The 23445-nt window shown below is 42.5% G+C and overlaps 1 protein-coding gene across 1 annotated transcript; it reads right to left on the bottom strand.

Annotated features, from left to right (window-relative positions):
- Positions 1-2427: 2427 nt before the first annotated feature.
- RAB33B (RAB33B, member RAS oncogene family) lies at positions 2428-11217 on the bottom strand. Its single transcript, XM_084204515.1, has 2 exons — positions 10950-11217; positions 2428-5688 (listed from the first exon to the last, which is right to left on the bottom strand). The coding sequence occupies exons 1-2, from the start codon at positions 11190-11192 to the stop codon at positions 5245-5247; spliced, it is 687 nt and encodes a 228-aa protein (XP_084060641.1). The 5' UTR covers positions 11193-11217; the 3' UTR covers positions 2428-5244.
- Positions 11218-23445: the final 12228 nt, after the last annotated feature.

A 23445-nucleotide genomic window follows, 5' to 3' on the forward strand; every position in this document is an offset into this window, starting at 1 on the left:
AATGCGTGTTCTCTTTCATTGACTTGACATTTATGTAATCTTTATTTAAAATTACTTTGTTTCATGGTTCATGTTTCATCCTTTGTCTTCTGTCCCCTCTGTTTTTAACTACACTCATCACTTTCTTCTTTAGTCAAAATTGGTTGTTATTATATGTTATGTTTAAGGTGGAACAGTACATGCGAATATTGCTAAGCCCTTGCTCCCCACCCAATAACCATAAGACTGATTCAGGATGACAGATGGTGTTTTCAGCTTCCAAATTCTTTGCTCTAAGCATATCTTACAGCAGTTGCCTCTGTGTTTCTAATTTTGTCTGATGCAGGCAGCCTCCCTACCCCAAGTGACCCAAGTTTTTGCTTCATTCAGCACTTCTTCACCCGTAAAGCCTGAGAGCTGGAGCCTTAAAGCAGATGCTAGAGCTGGAATCCCACCAGTGTCATGTACCACACATCAAAAAGAGCTGGAATTCCACACAGCACTCCCCCAAGTGTTGCATTATGATGCAAAAGTACGCATGCCTATGGTGATGTGAATATACATGTTTTATGGCCATCATTTTGGATATATAGAGAGAATATATCTCATTTATTTACCTTCTGCTCTCATCATGCATATGAATGAAATGTACCTATTTAGTGACAGATGAAAGTACTGAAATGAAAGATGAAAGTATTGAAATGAGCTCTTTTGGGTCAGATGCAATTTGACAAAAGCACTGTGAGCCTTGAAGCAAAAGACAAGGGCTGCCAGCATTTGTGCTTTTTAACAGCAGCATCACAGTGACTCAGATATTAACTCAGAATTGAAGCTAGCACTCCAAGGTAGTCATGAGGATCTACAAGAAAACTTGAGAACTCTCTCTGATTAGCACATGCTTTTCTTAATCTGCAGCGGAATCTTTTGTTGCTGAAGCCAGAAGCTCTTGACTGTCTCTATTTTAAGTGTGTTAAAAATACCTTGAAGTAAATAGAAAAGCTGTTTCATGTATTTTAGGGTCTGTTTAGTCTTTTTCTCTTTGTCTGCCCTTCCTTAACTGAAGAAAGATCTGAGGGACAGAGGACTATGAAGGGCAAGGAGCACCTCAAAGCCCCCTGAGCATTCAAAGTGTTTTCCTGTACGGTAGTGGGTGTGAAGGATGTGGGGATGACCCGGCTTTGGAGAGGACAAATGGTTTGCAAGTGCAGCTTCTGCTTTATGATTCCTGATTTAGAGGCCCAGCGTGATGTTTTCAGCAGTAAATCACTAAGTATTTTCAGAAAGAGGGAGTTTAGCATATTGCCTCACACCAGTCTTTTTTCTGCCTGTGACCTTTCCAAAGAGGCAGTGCAAACAGTAAAAAATAATAATAGAGAAGGAAGTACTGAGCTGAGATCAGGGTCTTATGACTCTTAGTTTTCATATCCTAAGGGCTTCACCCAGCCTGGCCTTGAACACTTCGGGGGATGAGGCATCCACAGGTGCTCTGGGCAACCTGTGCCAGCGCCTCAGCACCCTCAGAGGGAAGAACCTCTGCCTAACCAGAGCAGCATATTTGTTAAACACAGGCCAGGAAGAGGATTATGCTCTATTCTGTTTTTTTTTAAATGATCACTGGCATTGCTGGGAAATTTGTTTTCCATTAATTCCAAATGATTAGCTAAGGATTCAGTAATTTGTGAATCCCATTAAGCAGTGATGATTCAGCAAGGCAGATAACAGTACATGTCAGTAACATCCCCCCAGGGACTGTGCACCTCAGGGCATGTCCCTAGATGACCGGCAGCTCCCACTTGCCTCTCTTTGAGATTTGGAATCTGGAAATAGATTCCAGAACCACAAGGAGCTGCCCTCAGAATGTACCTCTATCTGGCAGGTGGGAGGCTGTGCAGAGCCCAGTGACTCCCAGACCATCCCTGGAAACCAGCAGCCATTCTTCCTCTCTCAATGCCTCTTCACAGCCCTCACTGATGATCCATTCAGCTGGATAAACGAGGCCTCCTTTGGGCACCCTGCATCAAGAGAGGAAGGAGGAAAAAATCCTACATCCTCAGAGACATCCTCAGAACAGAGAGTCCTGTGAGTCCTAGAATAATGACAACTTCTAATGTTATTTATGACTTTAGATTTAAGATTATGTGTTGGAGTTGTGCAGATTTCCATAGAAAAACCAGACTGCCATTTAAAAGTAATATTACTATTACTTTTAAATAACATATGGCTCTACATTTATCTGGGAATTGCAATGTTAAGCAACACCAGTCAAAGACCTCATGAGTAGGACTCTGGAAAAAAAAAAAGAGTATTAGAATTATACATTCTGGTGAAGTGAAAATACTTACAGAGGGGACAAGAAATATGACTTTCAACAAATTAATAAAAGTTAGAGGTTTTATTTCTGAACAAGATGAGACTAGAAGAGTAATGGAGAAGACTCCTTTAGGGTCTTGATTTACAACCAAGGGTCAGTAATTGCTATTTTTGTAACTGTTGTTTCACTTCCCATTCTTTTGGAATCTGAAATAAATACTGAACATGCCTCTGAACCATCAGGTGGGTGCTTCAGATGCCCCAAAATCACCCAGAGTCATTGCAAGAAAGCACTGACAGTAGTCCAAGTATTGTGACAGTCTTTTTTGTAAAAATTGTCACCCACACAGAGAGAAACTAGAAACTCTAACAACCTCACAGCATTTTTTAACCATATGGCATTACATTATAATTTCTGTTATAATTATTGAAAACAAGTGGTAGCAGTTTGTGGCAAAGCCCGTTTATTAGTTTTCTGGGACTGTGCCTCGCCTGCCCCCAACACATACAAAAGAACACAACTTTACAGCCTGGTAAAGTGAAAATACACATACAAAGTATTCAGTCCTCTGATATCCATCCTGCGGGCAGAACATCACCACTGAAAGCCAGGGAGCAACACTGAATCCTGCATTACTGACCACACTGCCTCCATGGCAGAACCATTAAAACATGCTTTGTGCTGAACATGGAATTACACACTTGAACACCATTTGCACACAATCTGCATGACATGAGGGCCCTTATTTACAAGTTGTGGTAACTCAAATAAAACTTAACAGATGTGCAGGTGTTTCAGATCAAATTTAACAGTAACACTGCAGCTACATGATTTTCTTACCCCAATCCCCAACCTGACTTTAAAATTCTTAATTCTGGGATATTTTATTAAAAACAAACAAACAAATAAAACAAACAAACAAAAACCCAAACCAACCAAACCAAACAAAACAAAAAACCCCACAAAAACTTGCTGACATATTTAGTATACAAATAATTAAGAAGGATCCTCAGAAAAAGGATTAAGGACATGAGTGAAAAACAATTTGTCCAACAGGACTGTAAACCATATTTATTTACCATAGTAAAAACATCAATTTAAGATCAATAATTTTCTTAAAGAAATCATTAAGGACACTAGTGTTAAAAAGGTGATTGTTTCTAAAACAACTGTAAATTCTTGTAATGTAAGGTTCAGAGTGAATACAAAAGCTTCCTTTTACAAATGTTTCCTAAGCAAAAATACTGTCACAACTGAAGCAGCTTTATACAGGAAAAAGTACTACCTTTTGTTTAGATTCTTTTTAAACACCTTAACCATATTAAATTAAATACTCTTCCAAATTAAATGCTCTTCCAAAATCTAGAAAAAAGCCAATGCATTTTTTTCTGTATAAATTGAAATTAAATTACATTTTAGGAATTGTAACAGTTTACATAATAACAGGTATCTTGTTTCAGTAATTTGTTTCTAATGTGATCATCGGGGTGGCAGCTTCTGAACTAGCCCTTCCATTGAGTTTCCAGTAAGCAATACATGCTATACATTGCCAATTAAAAAAAAAAAATCTTCATTTTTACTTCAAAAACTAAGTCACAAAACATTGTTTGACATGGCACGTGAATGAAGTCATAGATAGCATTCTATGGCTTACATTTCACTTTATGCAACTATGTGCAACTTAGCACCATTTTTATTATGAAACTTGATCTTCAGATAGGACTGAAAAAAAGCAGTTGCAACTATGAGAACACAGAAAAAGGAGGTCCAAGAGGAATTTTCTCCCTCATCTAACCCCTACTAGCTCACATTAGTAATGCCATACACACAGTCACATACATGTAGGTTTTCCCTCAAAAATCTGTAACGGATAATGTAGTTGGTAGATTTACTCCATGTTTCAAGACACAATTTAGTTTGTGTTTGGAAATATTTTAAGAATGTACCATATTCCTAAGCATTCCCTTTCCTGAAATATGTAATCAAGTTGGCTTTTCAAGATATCTGAGAACCACTCATAATCTCTTAAAGCCCTGCAAACCCCATCTTTGAAAAGCAGTATGCTTTTGCCAAATTCACCCAATCTTTTACTTACTCAACTGTTTTTACTTACCCTGAGACGCTCTACTCAAATACAGCACCTTCAGAAATATATAATTGAATTCTAGTAAGATCAGAGAACTTGTGGACAGGTAGAGTCCCAATTTTACCCCAAATCCTGTGCTACAGTACTTTCCACAACATTGGTTAACATAACATAGTTTGCTATCACATGCTAATTATGAAAAATTAATGAAGTTTTAAGTATCAAATAACTGTCTAGAGGTAGGGAGAAGTTAGTTAATTCCATTACCACTGCCATGAAGAAACAGACCAAGTTCATAATGGAAGGACTGGCCAAAACCTAGCAATTTGCACTGACACTGGCAGCCCAAACTTTGACAGACCTGTGTTTTTTTGCTTTTATAATAAAAAGGTACCTGCTTTCTAATTTCCTAGTGGCCACCTAATATTCCTTCATATGCCAAAAAATCTCCCCACCTGCTGACCCAAAACCCAAATTCTCTGGTTGTCACAAAAGGCTCTTTCTCCTACATTATTCCAACACAAGTAGCAACCACAAGTATTAGTAAACTGGCACACTAGTTATCATCTTACCACAAGTGATGAGAACAACCTCAGGCAGCAAGAGCACAACTAGGATTGTTTTGTCAAAACTTGACAAAGTATGTTCCCATGTATTTATAGTGAAACTTTAGTAATTCAAAAAGTACAATTACAAAGTGCAAGAGCATAAGATGGGCACATCTACACCAGGAAAAATTAAAATAAAAAACACAATAAAGTGCCAAAGAGATTTGCTATAGTTGCTACCAAAACCTGTAACTTTGCCAAAGACCATAATTTTGAAGCACTTGCAAACAAGACAAGGTGATAACCAGTGACAATGTGACCTAACACCAGCAGGATGTGATAGGTTTTGGTTCAGGCTTTATATGTATTTCATCATGATCTGGGGGTTGACTAAGCATTAATGGCTTGTGACTTTTAAGCTTGTGAGCCAGTGTCATGAATATGGCCTCCACATGGTCATTGTCATTGGGGTTCTTGGCAGAGGTTTCAAACAATGGCATGCTGTGAGTGTCAGCAAACTTCTGGGCCAGGTCCGTGGGCACCTGAATAGCACTTCTCAGGTCACATTTATTTCCAACCAGAATCCGTGGTATATCATTGGCAAGCAGGTGCTGTTTGCATTCCTCTATCCAGGATGGCAGGCTGTGGAAACTGGCAATGTTTGTCATATCATACACAAACACCACAGCATGGACATTCCTGTAGTAGTGCTGCACCATGCTCTTCCTGAAGCGCTCCTGGCCTGCAGTATCCCATAGCTGTATCTGAAAACAGAAAGAGAAGGAGAGGAAAAAATGTTTTATTACTCATCTTGGAAAATAACACAAATTACCTGTAGTGAGAAGAGTTACATGGTCACAGAAATCTGCTCTTCTGAATTAGCCATATTGACAAGTTGGTGCTGAAGGTAACTTGTTTTCACACAATTTCAGACACTTTAACTTTCAATGCTGCTCACAAGTGAGGCCAGGAGGAATGATGACACTTGAGAGAAACTACAAATTTTTGAAAGTTTATTGGAACCTGTACTTTTAAAGATTTTTATAAAAATAAATCCTTAAGTCTTAGCAATAGCACTTTCATCTGAAAATTCAATAAGCGTTACTTCCCAATACAACCCTCAGCTGACATGATTTTTGTTATTGCCAAAAATAATCTCATCTTCCCCAAAATTTTGTTGTTAACTGCCATGTAAAAGTAGGAAGAAATCAAACCATGCTTGATTTCAACATCACCAACAAAAACAGGACAAAGAAATCTTTCTCTGCAGTGTGCTGGACTCAAACCCTCCTGCTATGAACATCTAACTTGCTTATTTAGCGCTTTAACTGGGACCATACTATGGTTTGTAGTATCTAGGCATGCCTTAAAGAAAAAAAACTAAAGTATAAACCTCCTGTTAACTTAACATGTGACTATCATTTCCAGGTACACACCATTCTGTCCAAACCAGACTGAACACAGGTGCTAGAAGCATAGTCAGAATAGAAAGACATTCAGAAGAACTGAAATGCTTTCAAGTTTCTGGGGTCCAGATTGAAACAAAATAAAACAAGCTTTGCAGCACCAGCCGATGTAAGCAACAGCTAATAGAAATTTTAAATACATTGATCATCCTGTGGAATGGAAGCCTGGAGCCCTCAGACATGTAAAGAATATTACAGAATTGTGGACAGCAATGTTTACACAAACTTGCTCTTCAGGAGATAGACACTGCAGTGCACAGCAGTCAGAACCCATTCACCTACACCACCACATTACCTGTACACTGTCAGAAATAAACTGGTGTGTGGCTCTATCACACACACCTTAGTGATAATGAAACATCTGAAAGACATTTGATTTTTTGGGAAAAAGCTGAGTCCTAGCTCCCTGTCTGTCCTATACAGCTGATCACTAATGGCTGAGGCAGTTGCATTAGTTTGATTCGGCTTTTGAGCAGAAAGTTCTTTCTCCTGGGAATGAAAGGAGTTTTCCTTGAGACTCAGAACTCAAGGAATACTAAGTGTTCTGCAGACAATGAAGATAAATTTGAAATTTAATCTGTTCTCACAAAAGTCACAGCCACTATGTAATTGCTGAAATTGTTCTCCCATTACCATAGCTCTGCATTCCTTTGATCCAAATGTTTCAGTAAAACTTCTTTAGAAACTGCAAATATCTTGAAAGTTGTCTTGTTTACCATTTTAACCAGTGACTTTTTATTAGAAAAAAAGGAAGCCCAAGTGCAAGGGAAATCTGCTAAGAGCAAGAAGATGCACCAGTGATAGAGAGGACTATCATATAAAATTGTTTTGAAAGCTACAACATTGGAAATATGGTGAAACTCAATAGAAGCAGATGCAAAGTCCTGATACCAGTGACTGTCAATAAGGAGTTTATCTTTAAGCACAGGGTTCATCAGGTTGGAAATTATTACAAGGATGACAATCCAGATCCACGAGTCAATCACGGGATGTTATGAATCAGTCATGTGACAGACTGAAGAAAAGAGTAAAAGATGTTTCAGATGGTGTGACTTTTTCTGCAGTATTATGTTGAACCCTGGTCACCCATCCTCAAGAAAACCTCAGACCAGAGCAGGTGGGAATGGCAGCTACTGGTTGCAACAGGGGAGCTGAGAATTTGCATGAGAACATCACAGCAGCTTGGATTTTGTAGCCCAGTCCAGTTCTCTGCAGCTTTTGATCCAGACACTAGGAAAGACCTCTCTGCTGCTTCTGAAAGGGTCATTAAGATTGTTAGGAAAAGCAAGGCAAGTTGCCCTGGCTCTGATCCTATGAAATGGTACTCAGTTGCAATCTGTCTCATTTGAGAGTGAACCTGAATTTCTAACTTTCTGGAAATCATCTTACCTTTACTATTTCCCACATAAACCCCCTCTTTTTGCCAATGGTATTACACTCTACACATAACTGACAGCATCTCCATGAGTCTGCACAATTGGACTAAACAGGCACCTAAAATTGGGTAAGACTCAGTCATACACCCAAGTGAGACATACTTCCAGTTCTGTGCACCTATAAAACATCATAAAGTCAGGAAACTCATAGAACATGTTCATGAATTTGAGAAATTTGAGGAAAAAAGAAGCACAGACTGAAGCAATCCTATGTATAGACAATATTAAGAAATCATATGGATAATCTTGGAAAATGCTATATCAAATTAATTTAAGGAGGGACTTCACAGGCAGCTGTGAGCTTACAATTCTCTCCCTAACTTATTCACAGAGCAGAAATTGATCATGCTTCAGTCAAGCAGAGATCTGCAAGGAGCAAGTGTACTGCCAGCCTTGGGTAAAGATGGGGAAATTAAATTAAAGGTTTACATAACTTGCAAGTGAAGCTTAAACTACAGCTCTTCCAAAATTTCATTTACATGCAGCATTCAAGCTTGAAGTGCATTATCAACTGAGTCATTTGCACTGAGAGGTAAATCCTTTCTCAATGTTGAAAGCTACACATTTCAGAAGTTTCTTTTTTTTTCTTGTTCAAGGTGAACTTGACGAAATGGTTCCATTTCTGCCTCTCACCCCAAATATTTTCTATTCTGATAAACAACACTGAAAATGTTCATGTTAATGGGTGTACACCGATGAAGTAACATTAAGATTACTATTTCATTGTTAGTCCAATAACACCCATCTTCAGGGGACCACAGTTTTTATAATAGCCCTTCAAAATATGCAGTTTGAATATTTGGTTTAACAGCATGGTTCAACTAATAAAACTGTACACAATCACTCGGTCACATTCCCTGGGAAAGACAAATGGCATAAAAAATATTAAATACACCGCCTCAGCTATCACACCCCATTTTCTGATTCTGTTTTGTGGTCCAGGAAGACTCTTTTCTAAACAAGGACTCACTTTGTATGTGTGGTTTATAACACACTGGTAAAAACATAATTGGTCTTGATGCTATGTCTCCTTTAAAAAGGGAGATAATTTGGAATAGCTCAAAGGTACAGAACATGATGTTCAGACTTTCTTATTTGAATTTCATTTGTGCTTTGCTCTCTTAATGTAGGTCAGTGAAGACTGACATCATTGTTTTCTTCAGTTTTCAATGTTTAGATCAATTGAGGAAGAGGAAAATTTAGAAGGCGGCAAATCCGTTTGTTGAAAGTTTTAATTTACTCATCACATTTAGGCATCAGTGTTTGATATGAAGCTGTCAGCCTACTGTACAAGGAATATACTTGTTCCTATGCCTTGGAATGCTACACAATGGATGTGTGGGAGACCATCAGCGAGAAGAACTGTGCTTGTGTTCCTGCCAATGACACAGCACTTTTCCAGCTGTGAAGGAAACAGTTACTGCTGTAACAGCACAAGAAAGAACCATCCAGCTGGCTGGGGGAAGGGAGAAGACACTGCTTTATAACCTACTTCGATGCAAGAGGAAAAATTCCCTTCAAGGCACAGCAAGACTACAATAATTTAGTTCATCAGAGCTTCTCTCTCCTGGTTCAACTGGTGCTGCTGGAGCTGACTGCTACATGTGAGAAAGGTGAAGAGGAGTTAAGAGAAGTTGCCAAAACCACCCAAAATCAGTTCAAACACTCCCACTAAGAAGTAGGGTCCAGGCCATAAAGACAACATTTATTCCTTTAATCCTGAAACAGAACTTGCACAAAACAATGTCTCTCAGAAGAGCCTCCTTCACTTCTCCACCTTCCTCAACCAGAACTTTTACAGGTAATACTCTCAAAAATACAGCAAAACAATCTACAGAAACACACGTATCAGAATGGCACAATAACCTATGTGAGGCATCTAAGAGCTGTGGATTATGCTATGTTCTTCACTTCTCTCCAGCAAAGGTCAGGCATCATTCAGCCGTGATGAAAATGCCAGTGAATAAGATGGGGCTGACAAGACAATATCCCTCAGGAGGTCCCTCCTCTGTCTGGACAAAGGAGTACAAAATTTCAGCTGTCAGAGAAATTCTACTCACTGGTTTTACTAACAAAACAAAACAAAACACAAACAAACAAACAAACAAACAAACAAAAAACCACAAAAAAAAAAAAAAAAAACACCAACAAAAACTCCTATTCACCTTTCTTTTTCAATTGAAAAAGGATATGAGATAAAAATCCCACAGGAGCAGGAAAGCAAATTGGTTCGCCTATTCTTATATAACCTCCATAATCTCTTTAATCAATAAATAAGCAAGGAAAAACTATAGCTTTCAGCTACATAACTGTAAGCTGTAGTTGTAAGACCTGATGATAATAAATGCCCAAGCACATGCTCAAGACTCCTGTTAACTTCCTTTTTTTGCACAACTGAGCTTTCCTCATAGAAACAAACTGTAATACAGAAGCAGATGGGGATCCTGTTTAAAACCATGTCAGTAAACAAACTGCATCTGTAAGCTGTTACAAAGTATTCTGCAAATGATGCTTACAATCATCACACAGCAAACTTAACAGAATCCTAAAAATTAGAACTTGAAACACACTGCTCAATACCGAACAATATTCAATTTCCTAATATTTTTAATGATCAAACAGTGATCATAACAGTGGCACCTACACAGCTCTGTGGTGTTGAAGGTTAAAACCACTGTGATGCCCGAGGAACAAAAATGCAGAATTTCTCGGAGACAAAACGCTGCTGATAACAGGGACGACTAAACTACTGCTAAGAGATCTATATACAAGCTCACTGTAATGATAAATTACTGATCAGCATTTGACAAAAGACGCGAGAAGGTCTGGCCTACGGCAGGGGTTGGTTCACCATCCCAGAAACCTTCACCGTGACTACCTTTCCAACAGGAGCAAGGCCGGCAGCGGAGCAGTTTCAGGGCAGACACAGCCGCGGCTGCTGGCGACGCGGCCCCGCCGAACCGAACCTGCAGGCCACGGCGGTGCCGAAGGCCGGCAGAGCCCTGCCAGGGCTGCGGCACGGCCTTCCCGCTCTCCGGCCGCTGCAGCGCCGTGCCGGGCGCTGCCCCTCCGCTCCCCTCAGCCCAGCCCAGCCCAGCTCGGCCCGGCCCGGCCGCGGGGTACCTTGATGCGCTCGCCGTCGATGGTGACGGCCCTCTCGCGGAAGTCCACGCCGATGGTGGCCTCGGTGCGCTGCGGGAAGCGGCCGGCGCAGAAGCGGTAGGTGAGGCACGTCTTGCCCACGTTGGAGTCCCCGATGACGATGATCTTGAAGATGCGCGAGCGGGCGGGGGGCAGCGCGCCGGGGAGCGCCCCGGAGCCCGTCAGGCTCAGCTCCAGCGAGGACTCCACGTCCCCCGCCGCCATGGCGGCCCCGGGCGCGCCGCGGAGCAGCCCCGGGGCGGGGCCGCCGACCGCCCGCCCACGGTGCGCGACGCGTCACGGCCCCGCCGCGGGCCCGTCTCGCGAGAACGCGGCGGCCGATCCCCGCGGGCGGGGCCGGCGCGCGCGTGCGTGCTGCCTGCGGCAGGGGGCGCTGCGCGCGCGGCGCTGAGGGGCGGGACCGGGACCGGGATTGGGACCGGGACCGGGACCGGGATTGGGATCGGGACCGGGACCCGGACCCGCTCGGGAATCTCCGAGCAGCGGGAACGGCCGGATACAGCCGGGACTGCGGCGGGCAGGCGTCCCGCACCCGTCCGGGCGGCCTGGATGTCGCGAAATGTGGAATCTGTGAGATTTTCTTAGGAATGGTTGTCTGATTTTTGTCTGCTTTCCAGCCTATTCAATGAGAAAGGAGACTGAGCCTGTGAAACAGAGAGCTGCCAGGAAGCTCTAAGTGATGGCCAGGTGCGCCAAAAACAAATTATTTTTTGGTAGAATTGTCTTGTTAAGGTTTGGAGCTGGACAGGCTTCAATGTTCTCAGAGCCAGGGGAGGTTAACAAAGCTGGGAAGAAGGATGCACTGCTGTGGACAAGCGGATGCCCCGTAGTGCACACCACAAATGCAGAATTTAGGGGCCACAAGGACATCTGGCAGAACTGCCAAGTTAAGGAGGAAACAAATGAAGATAGCTCAGCAATTGTGCTGAAATGTGCTCCCACTGGGTAACAAGGAATTCCGGCCCGGGCACATCCCGACCGACACAAAAACCCACAAAGGAGAGAGGCTGAGCACGGGATTGATGAGCACCAGAGGTGAGAGAACCATTAACCAGCAGAAGACAGAATACTGATTAGTAAAAGAATCATGTGACTTGTAACTAATGAACACTAATCATTTTGCTTGCTAAAATGTATAAATAGCTAAAGTTCTGAGAGCTGGGCTGTTAGATCTGTTGAATATCATGGAGCACCACGTTTGTGCAATCTGAAATAGATCATGTCTCTCTTGAGTAATTATTGGCTTGTTGGACATGAGGTAACAAATCCAGTTTTTGCAGACAGCATGATGTCAGAGACTGAAATAGTTCATGCCTCAAACATTGATATAAAGTTTTGCTCATTATAACAAAAGCTGTATACAGAAGCTACAACCAAAGAAGCCTCCCTGAAGGTGCCTGACTGGGACTTTGGACTGAAAGTCAAACTGCTGAGGTTAGATAAAGGGAAAAGCCATTCTCCACCACCTGAAACAAGTGCCCAAGGAGAAGAAGGTGAGCAAACGCAGCCCCGTGCTGAGAATCATCTCTGGGGTGCCCGGGCTGGGGAGGCCGTACCCCCAGAGCCCTTGGCTGGAGCAGGCTTGCACGGATTTGACCCCACCGAGGCGGGGGAGGAGGTTTGGGGGGTTGGAACCTCTGCCCAGGGACAGGGAACCCACGGCCCCTTACACAGCCTGGCTGTGGGACCCCACAGGGACATTCCTGGGAGAGGAATGAGGGGGTGCCTCCATTCCTGAGGCTGGCACTGCGGGACTGCAGGGAATGCCACCGGCCCAGAGCCTGCTGTGAGGGACAATGCCAAACTCCCCACCAGGGAGGGGCCGGGGTTTTCCCTCCTGGCCTGAGCAGGTATCAACCCATCAGATTCTGTGCTTTTTGGGGGACCTTCACCACAAAGAAGAGCAGCTGGAGAGGATCAAGGGACCATCGTTGGGATCCACGGAGTGGTGACATACTCCTTATTGTTTCCCTGACACTCTCTGTCCCCCCCACCTATTTTCTATTTCTTTCTTTCTCCCATATTTACTATCAAATAAAACCCATGCTGTTGTCACTGGCGAATGGTCTTGTTTGCACCTTAATTTGGGCAGAGGCATTTCTAAGAACTTTAGTAATGGGATCCCAACAGAGGGAGCATCCACAGGGAATTGCATTTATGAGATGTTTGCATTGATGTTGTATACTCAAATGGCCTAGAGTCAGAAGGGGAAGACCAAGAGTGTGAGGAAGGGGAAAGTGATTGTGGGGAAGGTTTTCTGTGATAATGTTGTGACTCAGCCTGTAGTGTGATGCTGCAGCCCAAACTCCCCTCTCAGTTGTGTCAATGCTGTTCAGCCCCAGCTCCCTCATCCTTCCCTCACAGGAGAGGTGATCCAGCCCCTTAATAACTTCATAACCCTCCTGGACCTGCTCCTGGAGCTCCATGTCTCTGTTCTCCTCAGGAGCCCAGAACTGGACACAGCACTCCAGGTGTGGCTCACCAGGAATGAGTAAAAGGGCAGAAGAGCTGTGCTCCAGCCTGACTGTGCCACTGCTGCCACTTGCAGTCAATAAGCAAATTATGCCTGGCAGGGAAGGACACTTGAATCAGAAAGGATCGATGCACCGTTCAAGAAGGGAAGTGTGGCATTGCCCTAACCATCTGTTGACTCACCAAGGGAATCTGCACAGGTGAGAGGTAAAATACAGACATGGCTCTTTAAGCAATGTCCAGCACCAAAAATGTTTAAAGAGTTTAACCCCTACACTGAAAAGCAAGTGTAGATTACAGTAGTTGAGAGAACTGTTACCCTAACAGGGGCTTTGCAAAGGAATAGCTGAGCTAGAATTCCTAAGGCTTAGATCAGACACCTAATAATAGCATTTGGGAGTCCTCCTCTTCACACTGCTGCACTGACCACTTGGGGTTTCTGCCTGCACAAACAGTAAATGATCCTGAGATCCTAAAGATCAACTGTCACATGGTTGGAGGGCAGTGCTTTGAGCAACACATTATCACTCATATAAAAACAAGAGGCTACACTAAATTAGAAAAACATTAAAATATCCTGAGTTCAGAGCAACTTCACTTACAGTGCCCATCTTAGATTTTGTCACTCCCTTTCTGCCTCTCTTGGACCAATCCCTAAGACTGTAGAGATGTTCCTCCACCCTGTAGTCCTCTTCTGAGACAGGATGATTCCTTATGTGCTCTCAAATAATTCATTCTGTCAAAGGAGAAGGGTAATTTTATTGAAGGGAGATTAAAGGGTGGGGGGAGGAGGTTGTGCCACCCTCAGATTCCTAATGTCCCTTGCACAGAATTGTTCCTTCTTGCACCCAGAATGCAAAATGTGTTTTGGCTAAGGAAAGGAAGCACAAGCAAGCCCATCTATATAAGCCCAATGATCAAAGAAATAGAGAAATGCTAATTCTAGTGGGGAGTACTCTGCTTTGGGCTCTGTCTAGTGTGCAAAAAGGTGAGTTTAAACAGCTGTTCACAGGGTCTGCCAACAGCTCCTTTAACTGATTTTGTTCTGGGCTATACCAGGGGGCCAAAGTGAATCAGAATTAGGTCTGAGCTCTTCAACAGCTCTTAATTTCTTTTATTTCACCAGCCAGGACTTTAGATAGCAGAATCAACACCCCACCTAGTGGCTAAGGCCATTCCCAGTCTTTAGTGCTCGGCTATTTTGAAATGAGCACCCAAAACCTTGCCAGTGAATTTGCCCCACGATGCTGCCACCCCCCGCCATAGTTCCTGTTTTGTTAGCCCTGAGACAGAACCTCCTTCATGGGAAACACAGCTGGCCCCTGAAACAGTGGACTTAGAGTAAATAACCTAGTTTAAACCTGAGAGTTTACATTTTGTATCAGATGTGGATGCTTTTATGTGAGCTATTTCAGTGTGGTACTGGAAATTTCATCACTGCTGCTATACTTGAAGGAATAAAGATGTTGATTAGACCCTTACATTTCATCCAGCACAGACTATTTCTGGATATTCCTTTTCCTTTCTAATATATTTGGAAACCAGCAAATATAATTGAATTTATTTATCATCACAGAATAAATTAAAAATGCTTCTTGCTATAAAAGCTCTCGGAAAAGCTTTTGGTTTTCTTCTTTTGCAAGGACAAGTACTTTTAATGTGCTCTTCAGATGTGCTCAGTGAATGAACATATAAGAGCCTAAATTCACAGCTATTTTTATTTAGCAGATGTAGAATTTTCCAAGAAAGGGGATTCTGAAAATAGTTGCAAGTCTCTGGACTTGCTTAGCATTTCAAGAATAGTTATTTTTGTTTTCTCCTGAAGGAATACTTTAACGTGTTAGTCCCATGAAAATGCAGAGTGTTCAATATCTAAAAATTGCCTCTTCTAGGTCCTAAGTTAAGGAACAATTTAGGAGGGAAAAGGGTACGTCTAAGGCTGTCTCATTTACTTGTTTTTTTCTGATCAAAAAGTTTCCAGGTGATTTAATAACAAGTAGTTTTAAATTGTTTTTATAGTCTCTTTAAAGCTTTTTTTAAAGTTTTGCAGAGATACTGTACCTCTGACATCTGGTGGGGCTTTGGTGTGAGGCTTCCCATCCTCCATCTTCGCAGGAAAAAGTCCTGTGCTTTTGCAAGGAAAATTTCTGCTATTGCAAGACTTGACTCTGCAAGTTTTAAGGAGAGTTTGACCCTCCCTCAAACACGTTCCTTTATGACAAAATACAGATGGCAGAAATGTTGGAGTAGCAAAGAACAGCTTTTTAAGAGATGGGACCCTGTATGTCAGACTGGAAAAGCAAATGTTAACACACCCTGTTGAAATCACAAAGTCAAATGTCTCATCTGAAATGAAATTTTGACACAGCTGCTTTACTGACAGTTATCAGAATGTGCCTTTCATATTCACTTCCACGCCCTTATTCTTGTCAAAACTATAAACCAAAAAATCTTCTGAAAATTAAAAGCAGTAAAACCTTTCCCATTTCTACTTTGTGCTTGGATGTTTTCCTCATTGCATGCCTGGAACAAGCTGCGGGCCTGTCTGCATAGCTGATGTGACAGCTCAATAACTGCTGCATCAAGAACTTGGCACAGAAACCTGGGCTCTTCACACATCCCAGCCCTGCAGCAGCACTGCCTGCACGTCCTGGCTCCGGCTGGGCATGCCCTCTGCCTGGTGGCAGGGCTCATCCAAGGGGAATCAGGAAGGACAGGGAGCATCTTGACAGCAGAGCTGCACTCCACCAGCAAGCAGCAGAGCGTGTGTTCAACCAAAAACTGTTTCCCTGCTTTCTCTGTACGTGCTGTGCTTCAGGGCGTCTGCATGTCCCAAAGGGTCATCAAATGCCAGGAGGCTTCTATATTTACCTGTGTGCAGCAATGTCCCAATAAATCATCCCCAGGCAGCAAAGAAACCCAGCTGTATTGTGATTTGCCTGCATGTTGAGACCTTGACTCACAGACTTTAATGTAAAGATATATTATGCGTTTTATTATCTGGTAGCAGGTTTTTCTTCCAATAGTTTCATCTCAGGGTGTGGTTTTGTTACTCATTTCTGCAAGAATAAGCTTTCCTTCTTTTCCCAGGCTTACTCTTGTAATGCAAGGCATAGTCCTACTGTGATTTCAACTAAAACATTGAATAAAAATACATACTGTCACAGTTTCACCCCAGGCAGCCACCAAATCCCAGAGAGCTGCTCCCAGAGATCCAAAAGGATCAGGGAGAGAATCAGAGCAGTAAAAGCCAGAAAACTCATGGGTTGAGATAAAGACAATTTAATAGGGAAAGCAAAAGCCACACACACAAGCAAAGCAAAGCAAGGAATGAATTCCCTGCTTTCCCATGGGCAGGCAGCTGTTCAGCCATCTCCAGGAGAGCAGGGCCATGGTGTTGTGGATTGACACTGGCCTAACACCAGTGAGAGTCACTCACTCACCCTCCCCTGCCACAGCTGGGCAGTGGAGGGAGAAAAAAGTTAACAAAGGGCTCATGAGTTAAGGACTAGGGGAGACACTTCAAGGGCAAGACAGGCTCAAAGTCTCTCTGGCTATGAGAAAAACTGTGATTTTCTTCTGATTGTCTTCTTAAATATGTCATCACAGAGGCATTACCAGCCTCTCTCCCTGGCCCAGTGTTGGCCAGCAGCGTGTCCAACTTCAGAGTCACCAGAGATTGGCTCTGCTGGACACGGGGGAAGCTTCCAGGAGCTTTCCACAGAAACCATCTCTGTGCTCCCCCGCTACCAAAAACCAGGCCTTGCCAAACCAATGCACTTGGGAAGACAAACACCATCACTCATCACAAAAAATGAGCCCCCTTTCCTTCTTCCCCTCGTTATGCACTGAGCATGATGTCATGTTGTGAAATACAAAGCTGTGTTTCGTGTCTGGTACAGAAATGCAATGTGTGTGTTTGTGATTGCGATATGTGTGGACACCAACCATGGGACAGCTGCAAATTCTAATATTAACTGAGGAAAGTAAAGCATGGAAGAAGGCCCTTGAACCTAGCCTTTGTTTGCAATTAGCCTGGATTGATTTAAGAGCATTTGAATTACAGCATTCGGGATGTTGCTCTTTGCTTGTAGTCAGGCCTTAAAGAGTGCTGCAATAATAACCTTTTGAAGTATAATTTTAAAATATTGTTTGTATCCTTGAAACTATAGCTTTGGAATGTATAGAAAGGAAATATGCTTATCTCACTCCTTAACAAAACTGAGAAAAACAGCTTGAGAATGGAAGACAGACATCATCTCAAGGACTTACAACTTCACCAAGGGAAGCTGGACATCACCGATAGCCCTTGTAATAACAAGGGGGACCCACATCTGGGGAGCTGGACTTCACCAGATGGGATTTGTCATTGTTCTTGCGGAAACTGGACCAACATCTCGGAGGCTGCCACCACCATCTGGAGATCCTCCTTTTTGGGATGCATCCTGAGAAAAACTAAATCACAATAGTGTATAGAATTGTGATGTAAACAAGTAGAAATAGAAACTGCTGAGAAAGCTTCTGAGTACCCCTATAAATACCTGTAAGCCCAAATATCGGTGTGCAGTTGGAGGGAAAACTGCCTCCACTGTACCCAGCGCTGTTTTGCTCATACTTTACCGTCATTAATTAATAAATTGATTGTTGCTTGAATATTGGCCTAGTCAAGCTTCTTATTTATAACAACACGGTCTGGAATATCCCTTTGGTCAGCTGGGGTCCACTGTCCAGGTTGTGCCTCCTCCCACCCTTCCCAGGCACATCCTCACCTGTGTGGAAGTACAAACAGCAGAAAAGGCCTTGGCTCTGTGTGAGCCCTGCTCAGCAATAACAAAAACATCTCTGTGTTATCAACCCTGTGTTCAGCACAAATCCCAAACACAGCCCCACAGCAGCCTCTGGTACTGCAGCCAGGACACCCCCTCTGAAGGAACATCAGTCTTCAAGGTGTCAGCCACACATAGCTGCTCTTTGAGAGGGCTGCAGGTGAGGGAATATTCAAAAGCAAATACTAGGATGTATTTGTGCTATTGAAAATGCTGTGATCTCACCAAGAACAATTTATAACATATGTAGAAAAAGAAGAAAAAAACATCCCCAAAACAGATGGGGCCCATGCATCTGATAATATACATAGGTATGAGACACAAGCTTATTTTCCTGGTGGTTTGCTAAGATGTCCTTTCAGATATGAGATTTATACACTTTTTTACTGTATTCAGAGTATAATCCTTATAAGGATAAATATTGCTTGTTTATTACTTATTCCAGTGGCCTCAGTCTTTTCTCTCTTTTTAACACTTGGCAACAGCCAGTGCCTGCAGCCTGGCTCTGAGTTCAGTTTGCCTCCTCAGCTTCAGCTTAGCTGCAGCACCAGGATTTTCCTCCATTTAGGTAAATTTAGGTCACCATACATTTATCATGTAGCTTGTATGCTTCTCGTATACCTGTCAATAATTTAGAAAAGGCAGGATGGTTTCGGTGCCAGCAGGGTCCTGCAGCATTAAACAGAACATAAAGGACATGGTGAAAAGGTGCTCATCAGGGGACGAAACAAGAATTTAGAAGAACACACAGGTTCACTCTTCAATAAAGCAAAGATTGGGGGTTTTTCCCAGCTCAAACAGTTACATTTCACTAAGATATTTGATACTGCAAGTGAAGTGAAATGCAGAATTGTGAATGATTGATGATTCCAGTGAGGAAAAGAAATACTTGAAATGCACAATGTAAACAGAAGCCAAAATTTTCCTACAATTTTGTAAAAATTCTTGCAGATTATAAAGACAACTGTAAGGAAAAACCCCAAATAGTTAATGAAAGCAGCTTAATAGATTATAAGGAGTATCTGGTTTACAGCTTCATAGTTTTGCAATAAAATCATACAAAAAACATGCAGAGGAACGAAACTGTTCCTACTTTCAGGGACATCTCTGTGGTCCTCTTAAAAGAATGGGGCCCTGGCTCTTGGTTTTGGGAAGTTCAGGAGAAAATACCAGACACTGAAAGAGCCCCCACAAACCCACCACTTGCATTTACCATGGAAATGCCAGTCTTGCTGCATGATCCACTCAACAGCCACATCACTGCTGCCCATTTACTTCCCTCTAAGGAAAAACATTTACACATCCCTTGGGTTTGTTCCATGAAGGGAAATTTGGAATAAAGGGCACTTTGCATGCACTCCTGCATTTTGAGGGACGAGAGGGGCCACAGGGAGCTGTAGTCTTTTGCTACTGCACAGAAGGGGCCTTCAGAACAGATTGCAGAAGCAGAATGACAAGGTAGGAAGATCTTTTATACCTGATGGAGTAGAGGGGTACTGATGGAAAACCTGAGATATCTTTGCAGATAAAATAATGCCTAAGCTACCTAAGGCTACCTTAGCTCCTCAAAGATTTGTGCTTCAAATGATGAGGAGCTGTTCCCAGGAATGGAAGGAGGCCGTTTCAAATAATGAAAAGTTCAAGGCAGGCAGTTTCCCAGCACAGATGCCCTTTCCCTCCCACAGAACAATGAAGTTATGAGGACGTGGATAAGGAAGGGGTGCTGTTTTTTAGGGGTGGTGGTTCTCAGCAGGGCACAACCTGTGCAAAGGAGCCCTCCCTGCAACAAGCTCCCCTTTCCCATCCAAAGGGGCGAATGTGAGGATATTGCTGCCATTACTTCAGTATCACACCCACCTTCCCTGCAGACAGGGTTAATCAGAACTGTTATTCATTACTCACAGTAATTAACAAACACTTTTTCCTAGGTAATCTGAAATGCCAGGTGCACAACACACTGTATGTTCCTATAGTGCAGGATCAGCAGTCTGCTTAGCTACTTTCACTACAATTTGTCAGCATCATCATATTATTTTGCATGCTAATTGATTAAAATCACAAGATACTCGGGGACATCAGGAAAATTCTGGGATCAGGAGAGTTTATGGGTGGGGAAGAGAAGCCTTATTTAATCCCCACAAATTGTATCTGAGGAAAACAGCAAATGCTTCAGCTTGCCTCTGAACACCCATTCAAATCCCATATTGGTGCTCAGTAGCCTAAAAGGTCAAAGGATGTTTTTTTATGTTGTACATACAGTTAGTTTCTGGGGTTGGACAGACACCTCCTCACCAAGGTGGTTCTTTTCCAGCCTGACTCCAAAGAGAGTCACAGCCTGGTTTTTCTTTTTTGAGAGCTGCACCCCCATTAACAGCTCATCAGCCTGGAAGAAGACAAGGGGAATTAAGGGAACTGGCCGAGGGATCCTCTATTACAAAGCTGGTGGGCCAGCCACGGAGGACGCTGAACCCTACAAGGAAACACTAGTACTCATTTACAAACAGAACTCAGCATTTTTATTCTTTGATTGACTTCCTGCTAGTTTTGATATTTGCTACCACCAGAGAAGAGCGTAAAAACACAGTACAACATTGTTAACCAGTTAGGAAGGCTGGAAGGGAAAGCAAATCCCAGTACAATTGCAAGTAACTTGGTGGAGTTTATAATTAAGATTTTTTTTGAACGGACCAGCAATGAAGCAATAAATATGCTGCTGCACTGAACCAACAACAGGATTTAATCACTAACTTTGTGGTTTATTGCATTACAGTTTAAAACTAAATGTTATCCATCATCATACATTCACCAACCAGGTAAATGACACTTTTTCATGTTTTATGCTAAATGGCTAAAATTATGCAGTAGCCAAACTAGACTAGGACTAGTAGAGGTAGATATTGAATGGGCAGTGCCAGGCAGAAATATTTTGTGAAAGTACTTTGTCTTTCATTATGAACAGTTAGCAGATTTAACACTTTTAATTAAAACAAACATCTTAGGGGTGCTATTCTAAGATGCTTTGGATTTTGTAGCAGTATTTCTCTTGCAATATTACAAACTCTTTCATATTGTCTCTCGTAAAGTGGACAATTTTTGTCCTTCCAGTTTTCTGCCACAATTTGCACGAAGACTAACACACAAAGCTAGTCTTTGTGAACATACTACTGGTTTTGCTTGTACCACTCCAGAACACACATTTACAGCTTCCTTGGCATGGGAAGACTTCATTTATAGCATTTTCAGCTCCAGTCATCTTCCTAGCAATAAAAAAGCCATTTTAGAGTTAATCTAAAATGGAATTTCTATTATGCCAGCTCCTTATAACTCACTTCAGTCTTCTTTTGGCGAGCTGCTCTATCAGTGCTCCTTGCCATTCTCACTGCTGGCTGTATGCTCCTTGGAAAGTGTCTCTGCCCAACACAGCCATTAAAATTAGTGTTTGTAGATTGCAGCTTTCATTTCCAGGAAATATAATCATGAGGGCATGGCTAGAGGTTCCGTAAAATCATACACCCTTTGTGCCTCACTTCATCCCAGGACAGCTGATTGCTGGAAAGCTCCTGGAAGCAAGAGCCTTTTCCCAGGCTCAGCAATGACTTTCCTCCGACTGGGAATTGACCTTTCATTCACGAGCTTATAGATGGCTCAAATCAATTACTCACACAACCATCTAATTACACTATATTTGCACCATTTTCCTTCACAGGACCCCAAAGCACTGTGTTACCACACCAGTAACTCTGACTTCCACACAGTTCAAGCTATTTTACATTACACTTCGGTAAAAATGGCATTTGGAAAGCAAAATTCTTTCGGGGAAAAGATTTCAAAGCTAGCTAGATACTCTGTACAGAACACTTAGGAAAACAATTAAAGCAATCACAAACAAGGAAAAATACAATTTTAATCTGGATCTATTGAGCTGGATTATGGTATCAAGTGGTTTTGTTGGCATTGGTAGTATGTGTCCAAAACAGAACCGTGGCACCAACATGTGAATGCTGCAGGAATGATGGCACCATTGCTCCAACCCTCAAAGGCATCACGTTAGACAGAGACCTTAATTCTTATTTATCTTGCTCACATGATACTGAAATTGTATTTGCACCTCTGGCTCTTCAGGCCTGATCTCACGCTGCCCTCATGGGTGTTTTCTTTCAGGGAAAATACAATTTTATCTCCGAGCTGCAATACCAACTTCCTGAGTCCACTGTTACGGCTGCAGCACCTCCAAACCTTGCAAATCCAAATGCTAAAGGAAGACTTGACAGGCTGATCAAAACCACCTCATCTAGCCCTAGAGAGCTCCCTGGGAAACTTGGAATTTGCTCCCCATGCTAGGGGAAAATCTGGGTGACAAACTTCCCTCTGTTCTGGCTGACACAGCACGCATCAGGACAAGCCTTCCCCCTAGGAACATGCAAATATTAAGAACACTACCGGGAAAAAAAAAAGTTCAATATAGCTTTTAAGGCATTTAATATGCAAAGAAAATAATTACTGAATAGGTAATTTTGAGGCTATTTTACCTGCTTGTTCACACATGCACCTGCATGCTTTGGTCTCTACACGGAGGAAGCAAGTACCTCACCCACCAGCACAGGGAAAACCACAACTTCCAGTTCCCTACAATTTAAGCCCATGAATGACTCTGGCATTGCTCCATGCAATGTCTACCATCTTCTCTTATCTCAGCAGAATTTATTGCCTGAACTTTTTTTGTACCCAGGAAAGATACCCGTATCACGTGTCGTCACCAGTGGCTCCACTGATGGCGACATTTTCCTTCTTCAGTGAAAATCATGAAGAATCACACTAAATTGTGTCATGCCAATGCTCTAGATCACTGACCACAACAGCATTCCCTGCTCACCTGCTTTGGCAGCCAAGCACCAGTGATTACAATTTCAGATCTCAGCACACCAAGGAAAGCTTCCATTGCAGCACAGGACTCTGTGCTACCGAAGAAGACTCACTGCACTGGATTTCAACTTCATTTCCAGCTCTAAAAGCTCTTCCTCAGAAGTTAGTCTTGCATCTAACAGAACAGATGTGAAGATGAAGGAATAACAATTTCTTTGCCAATTAAAGAGCCTCCATTTCCAGGCAAACTCTTGACTTAGTTTCCTGTCCTGGGCTTGTAGTCTTCTGGAAAGGGA

The sequence above is a fragment of the Fringilla coelebs genome (assembly GCF_963513975.1).
Source record: "Fringilla coelebs genome assembly, chromosome: 4".
NCBI classification, from domain to species: domain Eukaryota; kingdom Metazoa; phylum Chordata; class Aves; order Passeriformes; family Fringillidae; genus Fringilla; species Fringilla coelebs.

Bases quoted from the DNA above. Each gene is read 5' to 3' on its own strand.
- RAB33B (XM_084204515.1), bottom strand. From the start codon at position 11,192: ATGGCGGCGGGGGACGTGGAGTCCTCGCTGGAGCTGAGCCTGACGGGC. The intron at 5,689-10,949 runs GTACCCCGCGGC...TTCTGTTTTCAG, and splicing joins TCGACGGCGAGCGCATCAAG to ATACAGCTATGGGATACTGC.